The sequence below is a fragment of the Hemiscyllium ocellatum genome, chromosome 20 (assembly GCF_020745735.1).
Source record: "Hemiscyllium ocellatum isolate sHemOce1 chromosome 20, sHemOce1.pat.X.cur, whole genome shotgun sequence".
Lineage (NCBI taxonomy): Eukaryota > Metazoa > Chordata > Chondrichthyes > Orectolobiformes > Hemiscylliidae > Hemiscyllium > Hemiscyllium ocellatum.
The window spans coordinates 29,369,409-29,394,906 of NC_083420.1; the positions used below are offsets into that span (position 1 = coordinate 29,369,409).

Below are 25,498 nucleotides of genomic sequence, written 5' to 3' on the forward strand. Positions count from 1 at the left end.
ATACGCATTATCTGCATGTGTGAGTAAATTTCCTGAAAAGAAGGTGGATTAGACAAGACAGTTGAGCTGAAATTAACATTTTTATCCAAAGGTAATGAAACACCTTCAGGAGAGATGCAAGAAGACCCTAATCTTCTTTCATGATTAAATCTCTAGAGAAATGTTAATATATTGGAGATGAAACCTTGCCTACGATTAAACATCAATTTCCCAGAGATCTCCTCCCTCCCTCTCGAGGGGCAGAGAGAAAGGAAAACCGGTGACAACATTGACAGAGAAGAAAGATAAGGAAATCCCATAATTTAAAAGATAACAATAATATTCTCCCATGCTGATGGTCCTGGCAAACAGACAAACTATGATCGACATTAAAACCTTTTCCTTAATGACCCCCAACGTAAATGAAATAACAATACTAATTTGTCTTCCTTCCATACGGAGTACTAGCCCTTTTAGTTTGTATTTGGGCATGTGAGAAACTGACAGGAGCCTGAGCTTGTGTCTCTAATACTTTTTTCATAGGAAATAAACATATTTAGCAACATTTAAATCCAACCCAGCTAATTGATATCCTGTCTGCTCTCAATCATCAGCAAAGCAATGCATGGGGTGGTCAACAGTTTACCAGGCAGCACTGGATTTGTTTTGTTTGTAACAGGGCCACTCAGCTCCTGACCTTGTTACAGCCTTGGTCCAAATACGGACAAAAGTATTGAACTCTCAAAGTGAAGTGAGAGTGACTGCCTTTGATTGAAGGCTAGAGACAAAAAAAAACTGCAGATGCTGGAATCCAAAATAGACAGGCAGGAGGCTGGAACAACACATCAAGCTAGGCAACATCAGGAGGTGGAGACGTTGACGTTTTGGGTGTAACCCTTCTTCAGGACGGGGAGTGGATGTAGGGGATCTGCAGAAAAGGTGTGGGGGGGGGGAAGGCAGGGTGGTGAAGTGGGGATAGGTGAAGATAGGTAGAGGGTGCTACCTGGTTGGTCAGTAGGAGGCATCAATCCGGTTGGTGTCAGGGAGGGATTGAATGGATGGGGAAGGGCTGAGGAGGCGGTCATGGGATAAGAAGGGAGGTTATTTGAAATTGGAGAACTCAACGTTCAGTCCTTTGAGCTGTAGGTTGCCCAGGTAGAAGATGAAGATTTTAAATTAGATTTGATTACTTAGATTCGATTACTTAGTGTGGAAACAGGCCCTTTGCCTGTGTGCAGGCTGCTGACTCACTGCAGTTATCAATGTAATGGCAGAAGAGTTGGGGCACAGTGCCTGTGTTGGTACTGAAGAGGGACTGTTCAATATATCTAACAAAGAGGCAAGCATGGCTGGGGCCCATCCAGGTGCCCTTGACCACCCCCTTGATTTGGAGGCAATGGGAAGAGTTAAAGGAAAATTTGTTGAGGGTGAGGACCGGTTTGGCAAGGCAGAGGAGGGTATTACTGGAGAGGGACTGGATGAGTCTGTTGGAGAGAAAGAAGTGGAGGACCTGGAGGCCATTCATGTGGGGTACGGATGTGTATGAGGACTGCACTTGCATAGTGAAGACAAAGCACTGGGGGCCGGGGAACTTGAAGTTGCTAAAGAGATGGAGAGCATAGTTGGTGTCGCGGACGTAGGTGGGGAGTGCCTGAACTAAGGAGGAGAGGATGGAGTCGAGGTAGGATGAAGATGAGTTCTGTAGGGCAGGAGCATGCCGAGATAATGGGTCGGTCACAATAGTTGGGCTTGTGGACTCAGTGGAGTGCTGCACGTTAGGAGGGGGGTGAGGTTGGAGTGGTTGAGGAAAAATTGAGGTGGCCGATGTCACTTTGGCAGTCTGCAATGAAGAGGTCAGGAATGGGTACAAGGCTGACAGGTGGTGACCAAGTGGACGAGGAAGGTTGGAGTCAGGAGAAGGGGACCTCAGAGGGAGGCTGGGAGTTTTTTTCAAAGGAGGCCAGCTCCCAATGCATTATCTTCACTATGAATGTGCAGTCCTTATGCAGTAGAACCTCGATTATATGGCATTCAGTTATCCAAATTTCATATTATCCGCACAAGATCACAATGCTTGGCTAAACTGTGTTATCCGGCATTTGATTATCTGAATATTTGATTAACCGAACAAAATACTCCCCGCCTGAGGCGCTCGGATAATTGAGGTTCCTCTCTACACATCCACAAGGATGGCCTCCAGGCCCTCACTGCTTCACCTCCAACAGACCTATCCAGTTCCCCTTCACCAATACCCTCCTCCGCCTCACTGAACTGGTCCTCACTCTTGACGATGTCTCCTTTAACTCCTCCCATTTCCTCTAAATCAAGGGGATGGCTATGGGCACCTGGATGGGACCCAGCTATGCTTGCCTCTTTGTTGGGTGTATCGAACAGTCCCTCTTCAGTACCTACACAGGCACTGTGCCCCAACTTTTCTACCGTTACATCGATGACTGCATTGGTGCAGCATCCTGCATCCAGGCTGAACTGGAGCAATTCACTGATTTCACCCACATCTTCTGCCCTGCCCTCAAATTCACTTGCTCCATCTCGGACATCTCCCTCCCCTTCCTTGACTTCACCATTTCCTTGGACGCTGACACATTCCACTCATGATATTCCAGATGTCCACTTATTTTGAGCAAAGTGCTTTTCCTCCCTCCTGTCATTCAGACAGCCCTCCATTCCCCGTCCCACTGCTCTAATTCCCCCCTCCCAACGCAATTAAGACAGTCACCCTTGTCCTCACCTACTATTTCACTAGACTCCGCATCCAACACATCATCCTTAAACACTTCCACTAACTCCCACTTGACCCCATCACCAAGAACAACTTCCCCTCCCCACCTCTGTCTGCCTTTCGCAAAGACCATTCCCTTTGTCAGTCCTTGGTTTGTACCACTCTCCCACTGACCCCTCCGACCTCCCAGGTACCTTCCCCTGCAACCAGAAAAGATGCAGAAAATGCCAGTACACCACCCTCCTCAGCTCCATTCAGGACCCCAAACAGTCCTTCCAGGTGAGACAGAGGTTCAGCTGCCTCTCTTCTAACCTAGTTTACTGCATCAGATGCTTCCAATGTGATCTTCTCTACATAGGGGAGACTGAGTGTAAATTTAGGGAATGGTTCACTGAGCATCGCAGTCTGGTCTGGAGGGGCTGACCAGACCTCCCAGTCACCGCCCATTGTAATTCACCTTCCCACTCCCTTTCTGAAATAACCATTCTTGGCCTCCTTCATTGCTGCAATTAAGTACACCGCAAATTGGAGGAACAACACCTCATCTTCCACCTGGTCAGCTTACAGACCGGAGGATTCAGCATTGAGTTCTCCAATTTCAAATAACCTCCATTCCCTTCCCCGACTCCCTTCCCAGCCCTTCCCCCTCCCTTCCACTCCTCCCTGCTACCAACCGAATTCCTTCCATTGACCAACCAGGTCATAACCTCTATCTGTTTTCGCCTATCCCCACTTCACCACCCTGACCCTGCCACCCTCTTTAGCTGCAGCTCTCCCTATGCCCACCCCAATCCTGAAGAAGGGTTACAGCCGAAACATCAACTTCTCCACCTCTTGATGATGCTTGGCTTGCTGTGTTCTTCCAGCCTTCTGCTTGGCAGATGACACCACAATTGGAGATGTAATGGACAGCGAAGAAGGTTACCTCGGATTCCAGCAGGATCTTGAGCAGATGGGCCAATGAGCTGAGAAGTGGCAGATGGAGATTAATTCAGATAAATGGGAGGTGCTGCATTTTGGGAAAGCAAATCTTAGCAGAACTTATACACTTAATGGTAAGGTCGAGTGTTGCTGAACAAAAAGACCTTGGAGTCCAGATTCATAGCTCCTTGAAAGTGGAGTCGCAGGTAGATTGGTTAGTGCAGGAGGCATTGGTATGCTTTATTGGTCAGAGTATTGAGTACAGGAGTTGGGACGTCATGTTGTGGCTGTACAGGACATTGGTTAGGCCACTGTTGGAATATTGCGTGCAATTCTGGTCTGCTGCCTATTGGAAAGATTTTGTGAAACTTGAAAGGTTCAGAAAAGATTTACAAGGATGTTGCCAGGATTGGAGGATTTGAGCTATGGGGAGAGGCTAAACAGTCTAGGGTGGTTTTCCCTGGAGCGTTGGAGGCTGAGGGGTGACCTTATAGAGGTTTACAAAATCATGAGGGGCATGGATAGGATAAATAGACAAAAGTTTTTTTTCCCAGGGGTGGGGGAGTCCTGAACTAGAGGGCATAGATTTAGGGTGAGAGGGGAAAGATATAAAAGGGAGCTAAGGGGCAACTTCTTCATGCAGAGGGTGGTATGTGTGTGGAATGAGCTGCCAGAGGATGTGGTGGAGGCTGGTTTAATTGCAACATTTAAGAGGCATTTGGATAGGTATATGAATAGGAAGGTTTTGGAGGGATATGGACCAGGTGGTATGATTGCTGATGAAGGGCTCTGGCCCGAAACATCGAATTTCCTGTTCCTTGGATGCTGCCTGACCTGCTGTGCTTTAACCAGCAGCACATTTTCGGCTCTGATCTCCAGCATCTGCAGACCTCACCTTTTACTCGAAGGTATTATTACTAGACCATTAATACAGAAAGTAAAAAGTGAGGTCTACAGATGCTGGACATCAGAGCTGAAAATGTGTTGCTGGTTAAAGCACAGCAGGTCAGGCAGCATCCGAGGAAAAGGAAATTCGACGTTTTGGGCCAGAGCCCTTCATCAGGAAATCATTAATACAGAGACCTGGGTAATGTCATGAGAATCTGGGTTTGAATCCTGCCACAACCAATGGTTAACTTTGAATTCAATAAAAAAATCTGGAATTAAGAGTCAAATGATGACCATGAATCAATTGTGAATTGTTAGAAAATCCCATCTGGTTCACTAATGTCCTTTCGGGAGGGAAACCACCATCCTTACCTGGTCTGGCCTACATATGACTCCAGACCCACAGCAACATGTTGACTCTTAAACTGCCCTTTGGGCAATAATTGCAGGCATAGCCAGCGATGCCCTACTCTCATGAATGAATTTTAAAAATTGCTTCACCTGGAAGCCATGTCTGGGGCCTTGGATAGTGAGGAGGGAGGAAGTAAATGTGCAGATGTTAAGCTTTCTACAATTGCATGGGTAGGTGTTCCTGGAGTGAATGGTCCTTGCAGAAGGCCAACAAGAAGGGCAGCAAAATATGTGCCTTGTGGTCTTCTTGTGCTGGAGATGGTGGATTTGGCAGCTAATGATCCTTTGGATGTGAATGCTCAATGGGATCTTGATCAGATCGGCCAATGGAGTTTAATTTAGATAATGGCAGATGGAGTTTAATTTAGATAAGTGTGAGGTGCTGCATTTTGGGAAAGCAAATCTTAGCAGGCTTATACACTTAATGGTAAGGTCCTAGGGAGTATTGCTGAACAAAGAGACCTTGGAGTGCAGCTTCATAGCTCCTTGAAAATAAAATTGCAGGTAGATAGGATAGTGAAGAAGGCAGTTGGTTTGCTTTCTTTTATTGGTCAGAGTATTGAGAATGGAAGTTGGGAGGTCATGTTGCAGCTGTACAGGACATTGGTTAGGCCACTGTTGGAATTTTGCGTGCAATTCCGGTCTCCTTTATCGGAAAGATGTTGTGAAACTTGAAAGGGTTCAGAAAAGATTTACAAGGATGTTGCCAGGGTTGGAGGATCTGAGCTATATGGAGTGGATGAACAGACTGGGGCTGTTTTCTCTGGAGCGACAGAGGCTGAGGGGTGACCTTATAGAGGTTTATAAAATATAAGGGGCATGGATAGGATAAATACACAAAGTCTTTTTCCTGTGGTGGATGAGTCCAGAACTAGAGGGCATAGGTTTACGTGAGAGGAGAAAGGTATAACAGGGTCTTAAGGGGCAATGTTTTCATGCAGAGGGTGTTCCATGTATGGAATGAGCTACCAGAGAAAGTGGTGGAAGCTAGTACAATTGCAACATTTGAAAGGCATCTGGATGGGTATATGAATAGGAAGGGTTTGGAGGGATATGGGTTAAGTGCTGGCAGATGGGACTAGATTGGGTTGGGATATCTGGTCAGCATGGAGAGTTGGACTGAAGGGTCTGTTTCCGTGCTGTACATCCCTATGGTGGGGTGGTAAGTGAGGATCAGGGGAATTCTATTGTTGGGGGAGGGAAGAGAAGGGATGAGGGGCTGAGAAGATTGGTTAGATGCAACTTGAAGGCCCTGTCAACCACAGGGGTGGGGAATTCTCAGTTGAGGAAGAAAGTGAACATTTTTTGAAGCTGACAACATTGGAACTCCAACTCCATAATGTCTATTGCAGAAGCTGGCTTCTGAAATGACCACTCTCTTAACCAGCGATGCCCATATCACATGAAGAAAAAAGTAATGCACCAAGGGCAGTATTAATTAATTTCCTTGAACCAGTATCACATATTTTCCATTCAGTCAGGTACCAAGATGGCACTGGTGAATGGCGACTTTCTATATGTGTACTACACTCGAGTATGTGTGATAGTAAAATCTTATTTGCATTCATTCAGATGCATCACTGCATTTTTCTATTCGTCAAACACATCAGTGTAATATCATCCACTCGGTCTAACCACATTCAGCCAAACAACGTTATTGTAATATTCAGGGCTTTGAGCCAGTCAGTGGATGATGTCAAGATGTTGGTCCTGTAAGATCTCGCGAGAGTTCCTCGAGAGCGGAAGTTGCCTGGCGAGAGGCTGCGAGACAGTTGATTGTGTCCGGGAAGCCGTTTCTTGACGGTGACTAGAATGACCGTACTCCTGCCCTGACTCCACTGGCGGACGGAACAGCAACCGCCTTCTCTTTCTCCCCCCCGCACGCCGAGGAACCGAGGTGAGCGCCGGGTGTCTGTGAAGGCGATGGGGCCGCCGGTGCCCGAGGATAACGCCCGGGGCAGCTCCAGGCTTTTGCAGGCGGCACCAGCTGTAAGGCCGGCTGCAGTCACTGCGCCTGCGCGCCTTGGTGGAGGGGCAGGCCGATTGCGATGATTGGCATGTGGAACAATCAATCGAAAGAGAGCATTCCTAGTTTGTGTTGTGATTGGATATTGAGAACAAACCAGATTACCAGGGGGGCGGGATAGTGAGGTCAAAGGAATCAGAATTTGTGAATGGATGAGTGATGGTGGGGTGCAGCTTTTTATTTTCCCGTATTTGGGAGGTGTCATTAATGGCTGAGTGGATTTTGGGTTTTGAGTGTTAATAACCAATGTTTACACTATTGGCAACTCTCGACATGTTGCTGCATGAGAGTATCTTTTTTAATTAAAAGACTCATGCAGCAGTAGTAGCATCCCTATCTGTGGGCCAGGGGGTCAGTTAACTTAGTTGGCTGGACAGCTGATTTGTGATGAAGAATGACATAAACAGCATGAATTCAATAACTGCATCGGCTGAGGTTACCATGAATAATTCTCCTTCTAAACCTAACCCCTCACCTGAGGCCTGGTGTCCCTCAGGTTGAACATCTCTCTAAGCCTTGTGATCTGGTAATATTGTAGGAACCTTTTACCTTTGGGCCAGGAGGACTGGGATCAAGATCCGCCTGCTCTAATGTGTGTTGTAACATGCCTGAGCAGGTTGTTTTTTTTAACCCTTCTAAGCCTGCTGCCAGTTGAATTTTAATATTCGGCAAGGCTCTATTTTAATTTTTCAGCTGCACAATATCATTGAGAGTTTTTATAGCACACAAAGAGTCCACTCTGATTAACAAGCATATATTCAACTATTCTGACTCTATTTTCCAGTGTTTGGCCTGTAACCTTGTATTCCTGCTTATGAACTGTCTTGAGGGCTCTCAGCTTCCTTAGTAGCAAGTCTAACTACACAATTTATTTTCCCTCAAATCCCCACTAAACCTCATGCTCCTCATTTTAAGTCGTGCCTGCTTGTTATTGACTTGTCTGCTCAGGGGAAATATCTCTCCCTATCTATGTTTCTTATAACTTTATACTCCTGAATCAAGTTCCCCCTCCGTCTTCTCTGCTCCATGGAAAACAGCCCTAACCTATTTAGTGTCTCTGCATAGCTGAATCACTCCAACTCAGGCAATGTCCTGGTGAATCTCCTTTGCACCATATTTAATGCAATCACATCCTTAAATTTCAGTTGATCAAAAGGAGGGGACACCATTCAAATATGGGAGATTATAGTCTCATAAATACAATTGTGCATCCTTGGGTTTGCCAGTTGTTGATGATCAGTGAAGTAATAATGTAAAACATGTATTTACCCAGTATCAGTTGTAAAATGATACATTTGTAACAAGTGCAGTACATCTTACTCTAAAAGGTAGAGTAGTTGGTGCTGCTTTCCAACTGATTTGTTTACAACATGTAACGAGTGCATTGTGTGAATGGGTTAAATCAAAATAGCAGTGATATTGCCAGTAACCGCAATTCTGTAATGCAGTTCTTTTGCAGAACACACTTCTGGTATGTCGTAGGTTATGTGTGTGAGTTAAACCTGCAAATAATAAAGAAACTTAGCCAGACTGTCAGCTTCTGTGGAGAGAGAAGCAGAGTTAATATTTGAAGTCTGCCAGGATTCTTCTGCAGAATCCCAAGCTGAATAACAGTCAAATTTGAATTAGAGTTAACTCAGGAAAACTTTAAACCATGTTTGAGTCCCAACAACAGTAAAATAACTTGCAATATGAAACGTATTTCCTAGAACCTAGTAAAACTTATGAATTTTGTGAATGGTATGAAGAATAACATTTTAACAGACACCAATCTTTATTTTCAGTTTAAACACTCAGATTATAAAAGTGTTCTAATGTTATTAATAAATAATCACAGACTGCAATAAATGCACAGACGTTATTTTTAATAATAGATGATAATTTCTTATACAATACATGGTCCACAGCAAATTAAGATAAAGGGAAGATTTGTTATGTAGTAGTTATATTACTAAACTTGTAACTCAGAATCCTTAGCATTTGCTTAGGAGCATGAGAGTTTGAATCCCACCATATCAGTTTAAAAATCTGAATTTGGTTTTTAAAAATCTGACATTAGCAAACAAGAAGATTCAACTGTTTCAGTGCGTTTCTTGGGAATGATATCTGCCATCCTTACCAAGCCATAGCTGTATAAGAGAACTAATCCCACATCAATGTGGCCAAAGTCTTATGATATCAAAATATCACAGATGCTGGAAATCTGAAATAAAAATAGAAAATGCTGGCAAGTCTCAGCAGGTCTGGCAGCATCTATGGAGAGGGATGCAAATTTCAGAGTTATTTTAGTCACATAGACTGCACATTCTGACCTTGATGGTTCCTAGTAATTCAGACTGACCTTGGGACTAATCTGGAACTGAATCAGATGTCAACACCTAAACATCATTGCAGCTTGGCCAGCAGAGGATGACTGATTAAGGTAAAGTCACCATAGTCCCACTAGCCCAGACAGCTGCTCTTTCTTAGAGAGAGAGAGAGATATGACTGGTGGTTTAACCTGGGGATCACCATGCCTCAGTCGAGGGAAAAGGTAAATAGGAGAGTCCTTTATGATAACCTCAGCCTTTACAAGAATTTAACCCAATTCTGCATTGTGAATCTGCCATCCAGCTAACTTGCCCTGTATTGGTTTAGCAGGAACATGTAATATATCTATTTCTCTGTATCTTTTAAAGGATGTGGAGGAGCCAGTGTTGGACTTGTGTGATTTTTAACTTTGTTCACCCAACATCAGGTTATAGTCCAACAGGTTTGTTGGAAGCACCAGCTTTTGGAGCACTGCTCCTTCATCAAGTAGCTGTGGAGCAGGACCATAACACAAAGCATTTATAGCCAAAGATTACAGTGTTATGCAACTGAAATGATATATTGGATGAACTTAGTTTGCTGTTAAATCTTTCATCTTTTAGAATGGATTGCACATTTCAGTTCATTAATATGGAAATCTCAGAACTTCCTCAGTGACATTCTCGAGATAACTTGAGATTTTATAAGGAATCTTTTCAAGGAGTGTGACTTAACCTACTCATTAATAATTGCAGTGTGTTATGGGTGATTTGATTTTCTTTTCAGCTGTGAATGACAGACATCGTATCCTCCACCATACTTAGTGAAATACAACTTCGGTTACTCTGTCATGATGACATAGATACAGTGAAGCTTCTATGTGGTGACTGGTTCCCAATAGAGTGAGTATTACTAGCACTTAAGTTTCTTTTGTTTCTATAGATTCTTCAGAGTGAGCATTGGAGCCTCCTTTAATATTCCAAGGAATGACAAACTTCATACAGATATTTCCTTGCCTTTCCCCAGTTAATCCTACCAATACATTGTTTGTTGTTTACAGTCTTTAAGAGAAAAAATAATTCTTACTTTGCTTAGAAGAACTTCATTTTATTGTCATACTGGATTTAGGTCTAATTACAAACTATGAAATTATACGGTGTCCTGAAAATATCAGCAAAACCCACATTGGTAATGCATTGGTGTTGCAATTAGAACGTAGGGACTAGTTGACATCTTGTGGAAAGAAGATTGATCTTGTGTTCTGCTTTGACCAGGTACCCAGATTCATGGTACCGGGACATCACATCCAACAAAAAATTTTTTTCCTTGGCAGCCACATATAAAGGTGGTATTGTGGGGATGATAGTAGCAGAAATAAAAAGTCGATCAAAGGTACATAAAGAGGTAGGTCGACACATCATGTTCTACAGAAAAGTCTGGCATGTTCAATTTCAAATGTTGCTTTTGTGTGTTTGCAAAATGATCTGATGATTGCAAAAGCTTTGACAAAAGGAGTTTTCTTTTAGCAATATCTTTCCTTAAGATTAAAAGAAAGTCCTGCAGCTATTAACTCGCATTTGTTTAATGCAACAATCCTAAACAATCTAGCAGCAAATTATTTTTGTTTGAGGGGAACTACAAAATTGACATAGTAGATCATTGTAATTAATAAGGGTTGAAGGGACTTCAACTTGTTGTTAAATGAAGGCAACATATAAACAAGATTTGATATTCTTCATTTGCAGTAAAATTATTACAGAGGTATATGTTGAAAGTGAAAAGAGCTGTAGTGATTCAAGAATGATTTGAAGCAATTTACAATTCAAAGGGTACGTCCCACTTTCGTCTTTTTTGTAACCAAGGGAAAATATCAAAGAGGGAAATAATGATTTCTCTTTTTTAATATTGTTACTGAAATGACTTGAGGAATTATGTTGCTGTATCAATGGGTAATTACATACATTGTTGTGCAACACTGAATTGTATGAAGCAGGAAGCTCAGATTTGATTAGCTGATTTCAGCCTGAACAGTGGGAAGCAGAGAAAAAAATCAACAGCTTTCCCACTCTCATTGCTGTTCCATAATTCTTAGTAGATGCTCACGTGTAACAGTATGTGAGCGGTGAGTTAAAGCTGCAGCGGTTATGCTATTTGACTCATTTTAAAAATCATGGCTTAATGATTCCTGGGATGAGTTAAAATCCTATCACAGCTACTGGGATATTGAAATTAAATTAATTTAATAAATCTGGAGTTATAATATTAATGTCAGTAGGAATGAACATGAAACACCAAATTGTCATTAAAACCAGTCTTGTTCATTAATATGCTTCAAGAAAATAAACCTTCTTGTCTGTATGTGTCTGTAGATTTATCTACCACTGAAATAGGAAAGCAAACCTCTAAAGTTATATTCAGGAAGGCTATTCATTGCCACCCTTGCCAGCAATGAGGAATGGGCAATATATTTTAGCCAGTGATGCCCACATCCTATGAAAAAATATTTTAAAAAGGCCAGATCAAGCACAGTTGTGGCAGAATAGTTTAGTAATGTTTTCTATTAAGATCACAAAATGAAGAAAAATTACTTAAGCACAATTAGTTACAAACTAAATTCAGTAAGTCCTTTTGCAGGGCAAGATTTAAGTTTCTAATGCACTGAACTACAGTATTTCATTGATTACAAAGTTGCAAGTTAGATTGAAAGATGCCTGTTGCGAGCTTGCTTACAATTGTATATTTCAAGAAGAAATAATTTCAGTTTGTAGAATCAAAAGTCAAAATGAGGAAATTTAAAACTACAAATGCTTGGAATATGAAATAAAAAGCCTGAAATATTCAACGGATTAGACAGCATCTGTGAAGATGAGGATTGACTTGTGTATTTATTTCTGAGCAAAACTCTTAAAATGTACTGAACTCACTGTATATTAAATTATCAATCAAAATTTAGTTTTTCTTCTATAGTAATGTGTTGCAGTTAAACACTATTCTCTCTTCCTACAGGATGGAGATATTTTGGCCTCAAGTTTTCCCATAGAGACACAAGTTGCTTACATTTTAAGTCTAGGGGTTGTAAAAGAATTCAGGAAACATGGAATAGGTAAGTGTATTAACTAATTCTTTCAAACAATATATTGTATTAGAAATAAAATGATAATAAGTTTGTCAAGAATGAGGCATTGTTTGTACTTCATGCATTTCAGACAGTTTATGAATGAATGAATGATTGAATGAATTATTAGGATCGTTGGCTCATTGATCAAGTTTGTGAATGATAAAAATAAGGTTAATTTCAAAAATTCTGTTCATTTACATTTTTATGTCATTTCTATCAAATCTAAGGTACTAAATATATTAAAATCTTATCATTACATGTACATTTTATGTGAAAATATCAATCCTCATTTGTCTGCAGTTGTGAATAATAGCTGCAACTTTTGCCATTCACAGGGATCATGTTTGATATTTACAAATTCTGACAATGTTCTGTTTGATTCTGGACTAAAGTAAATGTAAATGAAATGGTAGTGATGCAACCAATACTCCTAAATCTCTGATGCAATTTATTTCGTTACTCGGTTTGCTGCAGAATACTCTGGTGGAAATATGGCAGATGAACTCTCAATGTGCTTTCTTCACTCTGGAGATTAGAGCTCTGGTCACCCAGGGAAAATTACATGGTGGGTTCCAGTGAAATCCTTCTGCAGTGCCTGAGCAATATCATGGCAAAATTATGCCATTTACTTGTCATACACTTTGCAGTTGTGAGTTTGCTGTCATTAACCTGCTGGGAATTTTACTCTGCAGATCCATTGCTCTCTGTCTTGTCATTTCTTTTGGGATGGCAATGTGGTAAGATTGTGCTTGTGTGTAAACGATCCTCTTGATCAAGAGTAATAACAGTTGACTACCTTTGGAGATATCATTCCTACCCCATTTCCCCAAACCATATCGTGTCAATAAGAGATACTGTGTGGAATAAGCTTAACCTTTCATTACAAGTAAAAGCTGTCAATGCTTAAAGCAACTATTAAAAAAGAGGAGAAAATAAGCAATTTCACCTGTGATATAATGCATTGGTATACCAAATTGCGGCTATGAACTGAAGAGTAATATGGCAGTGAAACCCTATTTCAGTTGGAGCTTAGAGTGGCATGATGTAGGGTCAAATTTCTTTCAGCTAGTTTTGGTTTTGAATGAGAAGATGCTGAATAAAGGCAATAGTGTCACTCAGCAAGGTAGGAACACAATCAAAAGAAAAGTGCCTCTGGTATCCACCTTCCATGACACACAGCATCAAATTCACTTTTGATTGGTTACATCACAGTGAATTAGTTAATGAATAAATAACAATTGCTTGTAATTATTTAGCACCTGAAAGGTAAGGAAATAGTCCTGAGTGTTTCACAAAAGTGTTTTTAAATTATTTTTAAAAGCTAAACTTGAGCTGTTTAAGGTATTATTGGGGCAGACCAGTATTGAGGTTAAAAAGGGGTTGGTCATGATTCGCTCATTTTAAAAATGTAAAATATAACTGGAACATATTTTGGACATAACTAATGTAAATATTTTTGAATGTGATTACAGTAAGTTACTGTATGCTCTTAAGTGGTTAACCTCTTTAAGGTTTATACAAGGGGACTTGAAAACAAGGATAATTATTTTAAAAATAAAATATTGTTTAGCCAGGTGTCAAGATAAGTCAATGAATGCAGAGGTGCTGGGTGAATGAAACTTTGTACAAGCAAGGAAATGGGCAATGGAGTGAACTAGTTATTTGTGTCTAAAGGTAACAAAAAAAGAGGATGAGGATTTCAGCAGCAGATCTGCTACAGCAAGACAGAGTTGAGCAAAGTTAGCGAAGTAAAATGAATCACATAAAATTGGTTTGTAAGTACAGGCAGTGATTGGAAAGGGGGTTCAGATATATAAGTAGGGAGGTTTTGTATAGTTGTAAAGGGCTTAGTAACATCTGGAGTGTTGTGTACAATTTTGGTCTTCATCCTGGATACAACATTAGAAGCTATTCAGAGAAGGCTGACTCAACTGATTTATCCAAATTCATGGGATGAAGGGACTATCTTACTAGAAAGTGTTGGACAGGTTGGGTCTACATCTTTTGGAGCTGATAAGAATCACAGGTGATCATATTAAAACAACTAAGATCTTGAGGGGTCTTAACAGATTGGATGCCTAGAGGATGTTACTTCTAGTGAGAGAGACTAAAACTAGTGGACACAGTTTAAGAGCAAGAGGTCTTCCTTTTAAGAGGTTAGGATTAGGAGTTTTTATCTTTGAAGATTGTTAGTCTGTGGAATTCTTTTCACCAGAGAGAAGTGGAGGCAGGGTCGTTTAATATTTTTAAGGCTAATTTAGATAGATTCTTAACTGACATGCCAAATATTATAGGAGGTATATAGAAAAGAAGAGTTGAAGTCACAATCATATCAGCCATTAATATTACCAAACTGTGGATCAGTCTCAAACTATGAATTCCTCTTAATTTGTGCATTCATATTTAATGAAAAAAACAGCTGGTATATTTTGTGCTATTGAGATTGTGATGGGGGGGGGGTGAGGCGGGGGGCGGGAGGTGAGGGTGAGGGGTGACTTTATATAAAAAGCAACACAATGTTTTCCAGGATTTTCACTGATCTTTGTCCTAAAGCTACAATGGGTGAGTGAGAGAACCCCCATTTAGATTCAACTCCGTAGTACCTATGAAAATACATAGAAACAGTACAAATTATTCAAAGAAAGATATCAAAGACTACCCAGCTTTGAAGAATGGGTAGGTAAACTGAACACATTCTCATTATTTATGTAAAAATGGCATAAGGGGAGAGCATGATTCATGCGTTTTAAAAATGAAGAGTGCAGTGAAAATTATTCTCGTTGAAACTAATATAAGTAAGTAGTGAATATTATTAAAGTAATTTGCCATATGAGTTTAAGTAGTAACTTCTTTGAAGTTAACGTTATTGGCAGATGTAGAAAGTAAATGCAGCAAATGCAAGTTCTGGCTGGCTATTCAAAGATTTATCGTGTTCTGTCAGTGTATTTTGAAGGTGAAGTATGAATTCACTGGGGGATGTTTTGAAGATAATTGGGCTCTCAAACAAAGCTTTAGTATTGGGAAGAAATCAGTATGCTTTATATTTGTTATATCACTATAGATGTTGACAAAATATATACATTATTTCTTGAGCTGACGAACCTCCAGTCTTCTCATTGTGGGGAACTATCTAGTTTGTATTGCCCTTATACAAACAAGAAGCTGGAGAATGCCATTGGCCCCTCAAGCCTTCTCCAGCATTTGGTAAGATCATGACTGATCTGATTATAACCTCAAATCTACATTCTGGTCAACCTATGATCATCTATCACCTCTTTGCTTACCAAAAATCTATCCACCTCTGCCTTAAACATATTCAAGGACTTTGCTTCCACTACCTTTTCTGGAAGAGTTTTGAAGATTACAACCTTCTGTGAAAACAAATTTTATCTCATCTCTGTTTTAAATGGGTGACCCCATATTTTTAAAGAGTAACCCCCCCAATTCCATAAGAGGAAACCTCTCTGTGTCAATGTCCTTCAGGATCTTGTATGTTCCCTTATCTTCGTTTCATTGAAATTGGAGAATTACAGGTGCTAAATTGTACTTGAAGGCACAAAAGTCAATATTTTTAACATGAATGTTTTTGTTTAAGATGATGAAGAGCAGGCTAGATAGCAGACAGGAAAGCTGCATTGAAATGAAGAGAAAAATAGTACAGATTGGTTAAATCAAAATCACTTATTCACTTGAGTAGACTGCTGGAAATAACTAAGAGAAACAGAGGCCTCTTGTTTGTGGAATAGTGTATGCTATGGGAATGAGGAAATGTGAAGCAGGGAAGAAAACTGAAGTAAAATTCAAAGAAGTGGACTTTGCTTTTGGTTTCCAGGAGTGATAATTTTAAATAAATTATTGGTAGCTATGGTGATTACAACTGTATGTTATATGAATTCCAGTGTGAGGAGGTACTTATAATTAGTCTAAAGATAAGTCTACAGTTTCCATATTGGATGATTTTAGTACCAGCTGTGTACTTGCTGGTCTTTATTTTCATGCTGATGTGTGAGACAGTTTGGTGGATCCTCAGAGGAAGGAAATGTTTGTGGAACTGAGATACCTCTGTTTTTGAAATAAATTCATTCAGGGCTGGGCCGAGTGGCTCAATATGTTTAATGTTCAGAGGATATTTCCCCTCGTGGGAAAATCAAGGACTAGAGGGCATAGTCTTAGACTTAAGGGATGCCAGTTAAAGACTGAGGTGAAGAGGAATTCAACTCTCAAATAATTCAGTGTCTTTCGAACTCCTCGCCAAAGCGAGCTGTGGGGGCAGAGTCCTTGTGTATATTTGACACTGAAATCGATTCTTGCTCAGTACAGGAATTTTTAGTTATGGAAAAATGGAAAGAGTGGAAAAGTGGACATGAAGAGTTTTGGATCAGTTATAATCCTGTTGAATGATGAAGCAGTCTCAAGGACTTGAGTGGTCTACTTCTGTTCCTATTCCTTATAGTACAGGTAAAAAAAACCCTTTATCCAAAATCCCGAAATCTGAAAAGTTCCGAAATCAGAAAGTGTTTCCTTTTGTTCCTCTCATTAACAAGGTTGTTTGGAGTGCAAACAATTAACCCAACTCCACACCCACTCGATGCATGTCACTCAGATGTGATGTGGAGGGGGGGGGCGACGGCGACGGGGTGGGGGGGCGACGTGGCCCAGCACTAGCAGGTCTCAATTCTGTCTCGGGGACTGTTGCTCACAGTGAATCTGCTGTTCTGTAAGATTTTTAAAAATTTCACCATCAAACTGTCACTTATTCTGAAAGTCGAAAATTTCCGAATTCCAAAAACCAGCTCGTCCTGAGCGTTTTGGATAAAGGATTGTGTACCTGTATTATGGATCCTCAAAATTATGTCCTTTAAATCAGGATATGCTTTCTATGTACTGTTAAAATGTCAAATCTTGAAGTGTATTTCAATGACTATTCCATGTTTTACTTTTAAGGTTCTTTGTTACTTGAAAGCCTGAAGGACCATATATCAACCACAGCTCAAGACCATTGCAAAGCAATCTATTTGCATGTCCTTACTACCAATAGTACTGCCATCCACTTCTATGAAAATAGAGACTTTAAACAACATCATTACTTGCCCTATTATTACTCTATACGTGGTGTTTTGAAGGATGGCTTCACTTATGTTCTTTATATCAATGGGGGACATCCTCCTTGGACAATCTTATATCCTTTAAACAGCATTAAGCTCCTAAACCCTCAGAATACATTTTTCCTACATATAAAAGTTTTGGTTGCAATTATTTAATCATTTGTAGGTTTCACGTTTTTAACTATTATGATGCAATCTGAAAGATTTGATTGACTAATACAAATTATTAAAATAAACATTAAGCAATTTACCACAGTGGTTACAGTTTATTTTAATCTTTGTCTCTTTTAACATTAAAATAATGTATTGTTAGCTTCCATGTAGCATATATGATTTATTGTATATTGTATTAAGCAATGCAAAAGTAATTGAGCGAGCTGTGAGAAAATTGTTAACTGTAAGTTGTTTTGCATAAGTGCAGCTTAGTTTTCCCGGAAGCTGAATTTCTGTTGTTTGCTAATTCATATGGCTAGAAGTTTACTTGAATGATTCTTGCAAGCGTAGTTGAATAATGAATTCTGGTATACAAGTCTGTTGCACAAAATTGCTTAATGCTTTTTTCTGAATTTCCATGTTCATTAGTAAAGGATTTATTTGGTCTGTACAGTATTAGAATTGAGGGACCCTTATTTGCATAGTGAGCTCCATTGTCTGATGTGTCGGACACTTCATCTTGGCCCACCATTTGCATGCATTTTGTTAATTATACATCAGTGTTAATGTGGCTAAATAACCTTGTTGTTTAGTCAATATCAAATATAAAACTGATCTAAGGAACTAAAGTAAGAAAAAGTAGAAATGGTGAAATAAAATTATTTTTATGCTTCATATGGATGTCCAGTTAAACTGTAATTATTGTTATGAAGCATATCATTGTTATAATGTAATTTATTGCAATTTCTCCAGAGTTTGAGTAATTTCAAGTGGAAAAAATCATTCCATTGCCAATAGAAGGAGTATTCTGTCAAAGACCAGTGCAGTGTTAATTATTCCAATTTCTCTTTCTGTTAGACAACAGGACAATTGCTTTAACCTACTTGTTTGATTACAGTAGATGTAGTTTTAGGATGTGAAATTCTTGGTCCAGTTTGATTAAAATTATTACTTAAGATGCCATTTTTAAAAGAAATTGTATTTAATTTGCAGGACAATTTATTTATTTTCAGTAAGAGATACTTGATAACCTGTGGCTGAGACACACTGTAATTGAGATACTCACTGCCATGAAAATCAATGTTCACACTTGAGACTGAATTTGACCAGAAATGATCAACTCAAAAGACAGACTTTAGGATATTATGAGTAGGGAAAGGAGACTAATGTAGAGTTTGCCTTAAAGAATTTGAAGATAAATCGCAAATAAGTTCCCAAGAATCTTTCTAGAACTATTTGGAAACAGTAATAACTTGCTTGAACATGAAAACAAGTGGATTTGAATTTTCAGCTGTGAAAGTTTGGCAGTTATGTGTCCAATGGGTGAAATTCAATGAAGTTATTTTACGTTTGGAGAAATACCTTTTTGAATCAATTGAAGTGATTAATTACAACATCCCAGGTTAAAGGATATTTTGCTTTTTAAAACCCTAAAATGTAATCCAAAAATGGATTAAAAATAGATGAAGAATCTCGTTCTCTGCTTTGATAAGTATGTCATATGTTTCAGAAGGGTCAAAAAAAAACAGAGCGACATGTGGGAAATAGACAAGCCACAATAATGAGAGCCTTGATACTTGTTCCAGATAAGTTAGGGAATACCAATCATACTAGACAATTTATGCTCTGGAATGAGAAAAAAAATGGGCCTGAAGCAGAATTGGAAAACATGTTTTCTTTCAGTTGCTTCCCTGCATTAAACCTTCTGATGATAGTCTGGGTGACCATAGAGTGGGGACTTCATTAACTACAATAATCTTGAGGTATCTTCGGCCCAACAAGTCCATACCGACCCGCCACCCACCCATACCCCTACATTTTCCCCTTACCTAACATTACGGGCAATTTAGCATGGCCAATTCACCTGACCCGCACATCTTTGGACTGTGGGAGGAAACTGGAAACCCACGCAGACACGGGGAGAACATGCAAACTCTACACAGTCAGTCGCCTGAGGCGGGAATTGAACCCGGGTCTCTGGTGCTGTGAGGCAGCAATGCTAACCACTGTGCCACTGTGCTGCCCACTATGTCATGCTTAACCTGAAGGAAAAAGCAATTTCTTTCTCAAACATTTGGAAGTTCTTAAAAAAGGTTTTAAGCAGCTTGTTACGTTCAGAACTTTAGCATAAGGGAACATGACTTAAAATGTATTTTTTTAAAAACATAATCAATTACTTAAATTTAGTTCGCACAAAGTTAATGCATAAAACAGATGAGCTGAATGATATGACAGTAGAGTTTGGCTTTTGAAAAAGGAAGACTTTGGTAAAAGGTGAGAACCTTTAAAGTGGACAATTTTGAAAGATAGGTCTAGATCATATCCACACATATGAGGAAGTATGGAGTATTCTTTGTCTTGTGTCATTATATAAAGGTAAAGATTATTGATTGGATGGGTAAATCTGATAATAACTGTTGCTCTGTACTTTTACTTGCTGAAGTAAAGCAACTTAACAAATCTTAAAAGCCTTTCTCATTTGGCCTGCTCTTGAAGAGAGTGGAGAAATACATGTATTAAGAACACAAGGTCATTTCAGGACAAGAAGTACCATTAAACTTGCAAATTATTAATTTTCTTTTAAGAAAGAACAGTAGGGGATGATTACATTAAATTAAGTAAGTTGTAGCATGTGGAACATTAATTGTGCAAGAATAGGAGGAGTCTTGAACTAGTGATTTGGGAGTTAAAGATAAGATTAAAGTTGTCAGTGACAAATTTGAAGACAGCAAATAAAGGATACTAAAACTAATATATATGGATGTAACATAAATGCCTCATACAATCCATAAATGTAAAATGCGATGATGTATCTAAGCTTTGAGTAAAACAGTGGTTATCAAATGTTTTGTGTAAGGAATTCCTTTCAAATACCTATATTTTTGAGAATCCTTTTCCAAAGATCTGTGCTAGTTGCCAAGTAGAACAAAAATTCTGTCACATTTCAAAAGATGATTTTTAGTGGTATGTACAGCGTTAAGAATAATGTATTTATAAGTAAACAAATGCAAAAATCAGATAGTCAATCAGCAGAAATTTGATTATTAAGTGATTCAACGTCTGGTCAAGGAACCACTAGCTTCCAGTAGTTGACTGCTGTTGTTTCCTGACCTAACTGGTTATAATGAGCTTCTGGTACTGGGTTATCTTCAAATGAAACTCTTACAAGTCTTGACAGGATATTTGCAGGTAGGATCTTTCCCCTGGTATGAGGGTCTAGAACTGGAGACAGTCTCAGTAAGGGTCAGATCAGTTAGAACTGCAATGAAGGGGAGTTTCTTCACTTGGAGAGTAATGAATCTTTGAAATTATTTGTCCCTGGGTGCTGTAAAGATATCTCCAAATTTGAGATAATTGAATATCCTCCTCCTCCTCCTCCTCCAATTTATTATGTTCTTGTGCCTCCTCCTACGTTAGTGTAATAGCAGCAGTTTTGGAAAAATTGAAGTGAAGCAACATTGTTGTTTTATCACTTTTTCATTGTTAAATTAAGAATGTAGTCCAAATCCATTATTTGAAAAAGTTGTATTGTAGTCCTTGACATACCTTCACTGACTATCTTCAACACATTGGCTCAACTCTGGTGAACCTGAGGCCTTGCTCCATTCCCCAGCGAATATATCGTCAGGCACAGAATCTTATTCGCAGTTTTTTACCCTGGCCTGGTATCTCAGCGAAAGGTGGTATAGAGTACAGCAGGGCAATGTGATGCTGATTTTTAAGCAAACAATTTGAAAAGGTGAGCAATTTAAAACTTTCTTCTTTTTTGTTACAACTGTGAAATCTAATCTTCAGATTTTGATGCTACATTTCTAACAATTTGTTTTGAAAATACAGTTATGTATGTTTTTAGGTACTGGTTACTTTTCTATCCTGTTGAAGTGCTTTTTTAAATGTGTTTATTTGGGATTTTCTTATTCTGAAAGTTGGTGAGATTGCAAATTGCAATATATTTGAATTTTCATTTGACCTAATGGTTTACATCATTTTTATTTGTTTCATTAATATTTAGCTTAGCCAGGTCTTATGCTGAAAGAAGTGTCATATCTGCCATTATTACTCCAATAAAGTTAACAATAAATTCTAAAGACTGCACATGCACAATTCAATACAGAAATCAGAAGTTTATTGTCAATGCTTCCAAACCTCCCCAGATGATGCAGTCCTGAAGACACCCTCGATTCCTTACTTCAGTAAGGCGTTCGACAAGGTTCCCCATTGGAGACTAATTAACAAGGTTAGATCTCATGGAATACAGGGAGAACTAGCCATTTGGTTACAGAACTGGCTCAAAGGTAGAAGATGGAGGGTGGTGGTGGAAGGTTGCTTTTCAGACTGGAGGCCTGTGACCACTGGAGTGCCACAAGGATTGGTGCTGGGCCCTCTACTTTTTGTCATTTATATAAATGATTTGGATGCGGGCATAAGAGGTACAGTTAGTAAGTTTGCAGGTGAGACCAAAATTGGAGGTGTAGTGGACATCGAAGAGGGTTACCTCAGATTACAACAGGATCTTGACCAAATGGGCCAATGGGCTGAGAAGTGGCAGATGGAGTTTAATTCAGATAAATGCGAGGTGCTGCATTTTGGGAAAGCAAATCTTTGCAGGACTTATACACTTAATGGTAAGGTCCTAGGGAGTGTTGCTGAACAAAGAGACCTTGGAGTGCAGGTTCACAGCTCCTTGAAAGTGGAGTCGCAGGTAGATAGGATATTGAAGAAGGCGTTTAGTATGCTTTCCTTTATTGGTCAGAGTATTGAGTACAGGAGTTGGGAGGTCATGTTGCAGCTGTAAAGGACATTGGTTAGGCCACTGTTGAAATATTGTATGCAATTCTGGTCTCCTTCCTATCGGAAAGATGTTGTGAAACTTGAAAGAGTTCAGAAAAGATTTATAAGGATGTTGTCAGGGTTGGAGGATCTGAGCTACAGGGAGAGGCTGAACAGGCTGGGGCTGTTTTCCCTGGAGCGTCGGAGGTTTACAAAATTATGAAGGGCATGGATAGGATAAATAGACAAAGTCCAGAAATAGAGGGCATAGGTTTAGGGTGAGAGGGGAAAGATATAAAAGAGACCTAAGGGGCAACTTTTTCACGCAGAGGGTGGTACGTGTATGGAATGAGCTGCCAGAGGATGTAGTGGAGACTGGTTCAATTGCAACATTTAAGAGGCATTTGGATGAGTATATGAATAGGAAGGGTTTGGAGGGATATGGGCCTGGTGCTGGCAGGTGGGACTAGATTGGGTTGGGATATCTGGTCGGCATGGACGGGTTGGACCGAAGGGTCTGTTTCCATGCTGTACATCTCTATGACTCTAAGTGGAATTCAATTAACTAATGAAAACTTATTTCCTTATAGTATTAGTTTTGCCGAAAATACCCTGATGAGGTTACATCTTGTTGAACTAAGTGTATCTGAGATATTTTCCTTCATGCCATATATGTCCCAATAACTTAATTAAAAATGAAAAAAATTAGTAGTGTATCTGGTCCCTGGTTCCCTGTCTGGAAGAAGACTACAGTGAAATTGGCAGTTTACTCTATCTGATGGCACCGATGTTGATGGATCCCTTGACCTAACATTAGATTCACACTGGCTCTGGGATAGGTGAAATCATACCTCCAATATCGCCAAATTTTGTAAGAAGCTTTCTTCGAGGCCAGCAGCAAGCACTGTCACTTCACCATCTCATGTGGAATCCAGATCTCTGATATATTTCATTTGTTGACTTGTTTTTCTGTTCTTTCTCTTTTATTTGAACTTGTGTGTGTTTGGTGATTTTTGGCTTATAAAGTTTAATTGAAAAAAATTATTGTGTTTTGGTTAAGTGTGATATAATTACCTGTAAGTCTTGAAATCATTGTCAGTTGTGACAAGTTTGGTGGAAATTTTCAAAAAGTGGCAGATGGCAGATGAAGTTCAATGCAAAGAAATTCATTTTGGAATGATGAACATGAGATGATACAAAATAACAGTAAAGTTAAAAATACAGGAATTGGGGACCGTGATGTGTACTCGCATAAATTATTGAAGCTGACAGGACAGGTTGAATAAGTGGCTGATAAAGCAGAATTAAGTGTAGACTTAATTTACGGGCATAGAGTGCAAGAGCAAAATGGTTATATTGAATTTCTATTGTGTTCAGTTCTGGACTCCCACATTTTAGGAAGATCTGAAAGCATTATAAAGAATGCAGGAAAGATTCAGGAGTACTTCTGGGGATAAGGAACCTCGCATTTTGGAATTTTCCTTGGATAAGAATAGTGATAGAAGATTTGATAGAAGTATTCAAAATCAAGAAAGGTCTGAACAGAGTAGATAGGAAGTTAACTGTTCTCACTCTCAAAAGAATTCATAACAAGAGGGTGCAGATTTAAAGTAATTGTAAATGAATCAAAATCAAAATAAGAATATTTTCACACACATGAGAAAGGTCTGGAATGCACTACCTCAGTGTGTCATTGAGCCAGATTCAATCGAGGTATTTAAAACAATTAGACTGTTACCTGAGATAAAGGGGAAGGTGGGTGGGGGTGGGGGGAAGGAACAGCAATAAATGAATTGTTCATTTGGAGAGTTAGTACATGCAAAATGCGACGGATGGCTCCTGCACTGCATCAAGAACCAGGGGTTGCTGTCTAAAGATACAAGGGAGGCAATTTAGGATTCAACTGAGAAATTTCTTCATCCAGAGAATGGTGACCCTGTGAAATTTTCAAAGTGGAGTTAGATACAGTTCTTGGGGCTAAAAGGATCAAAAGGTATAGGGAGAAAGCAGTAACAGGGTACTGATTTGGCTGATCAGCCATGATCATATTGAAAGGTGGAGCAGCTGATTAAGGCTGAGTGACCTATTCTTCCTGTTTTTTTTTGTTTCAATTTAACTATTGTGATTGTAACTGCATTTCAGAATTTTGCTTTGTGTTCAGCATTCAATTCTTGGAATGTCTGTTAGATTATACTTTTCCATTATTACTTTTGTACCATCTACAAATCTTGATGTCCTATCGAAAATATGATGCTCAGAAGACAAATAATTTTTTAAAATCGATTTATTAGTGCGACCATATTGCCTTCTCCTGCTTGTATTTCTTAATAAGAAATCCTGGAAAATTCCCCCTTTCCATAATCTAGTTTAGGTGGGGAGCAATATAGTATAGGAGAAAGTGAGGACTGCAAATGCTGGAGTATGACTATGTCTGATTTAGAACTGCTATAAAATTCTGAAAGTATAGTTGGAAAAAAAATACTGTTATGTTTTCCTGTTTAATATTCTAAATTCACTGGCATGTATATTCTTCTTTTCAGCTACAAAATGACAGTCTGCACTGATTAAATTTGTATTTCTTCTGGATGTCTATATGCCAAGCAGGGAGAAGGGGATGCTGTATTTTAAGATGCTTGGAGGCATTCCCTCACTGATGCAATTTGAATTCTATATGGAATGTATTATAATACAGTGTTACGTATATGTTAATGGAACAAGTGCACTGTGTTAAGATTCATCTGTTCCATTAATGTCTTTTAATTACTTTTACACTCTGTAATTTGCTGCTATCTAGAAAACCACTGTATGTCTGTCTTGTAATTATATGTAAATTCTATTTGTTGATTTTCATAGTTTCTTTAGATTTTGTTTGGATATTTCAGTTTTTTATACACCTTGTGTGTATGGCAAAGATTCTGTATTTGGATTTTATTGTATTCGAGTTTTAAAGTGTTGAACTGGTTTGTGCACATTCTTCATTTTGTCACCTTTACCTATTTTTATTCAGCTAATTAAGTTTGATTTTGTAACAATGTGAAACAAAACCTACTTCTGTGATTGAGCAATGTTTTGGTTTTCAAGAAATTCTGCTTTGAGTT

General features: G+C 39.2%; 1 protein-coding gene across 1 annotated transcript; it reads left to right on the top strand.

The window, feature by feature from the left end:
• Positions 1-6,686: 6,686 nt before the first annotated feature.
• nat15 (N-acetyltransferase 15 (GCN5-related, putative)) lies at positions 6,687-25,232 on the top strand. The gene is made up of 7 exons (XM_060840245.1): positions 6,687-6,836; positions 10,041-10,156; positions 10,529-10,658; positions 12,261-12,357; positions 17,317-17,551; positions 21,183-21,369; positions 24,941-25,232. Exons 2-6 carry the CDS (start codon positions 10,047-10,049, stop codon positions 21,337-21,339), a joined length of 729 nt encoding a protein of 242 aa, XP_060696228.1. The 5' UTR covers positions 6,687-6,836; positions 10,041-10,046; the 3' UTR covers positions 21,340-21,369; positions 24,941-25,232.
• Positions 25,233-25,498: the final 266 nt, after the last annotated feature.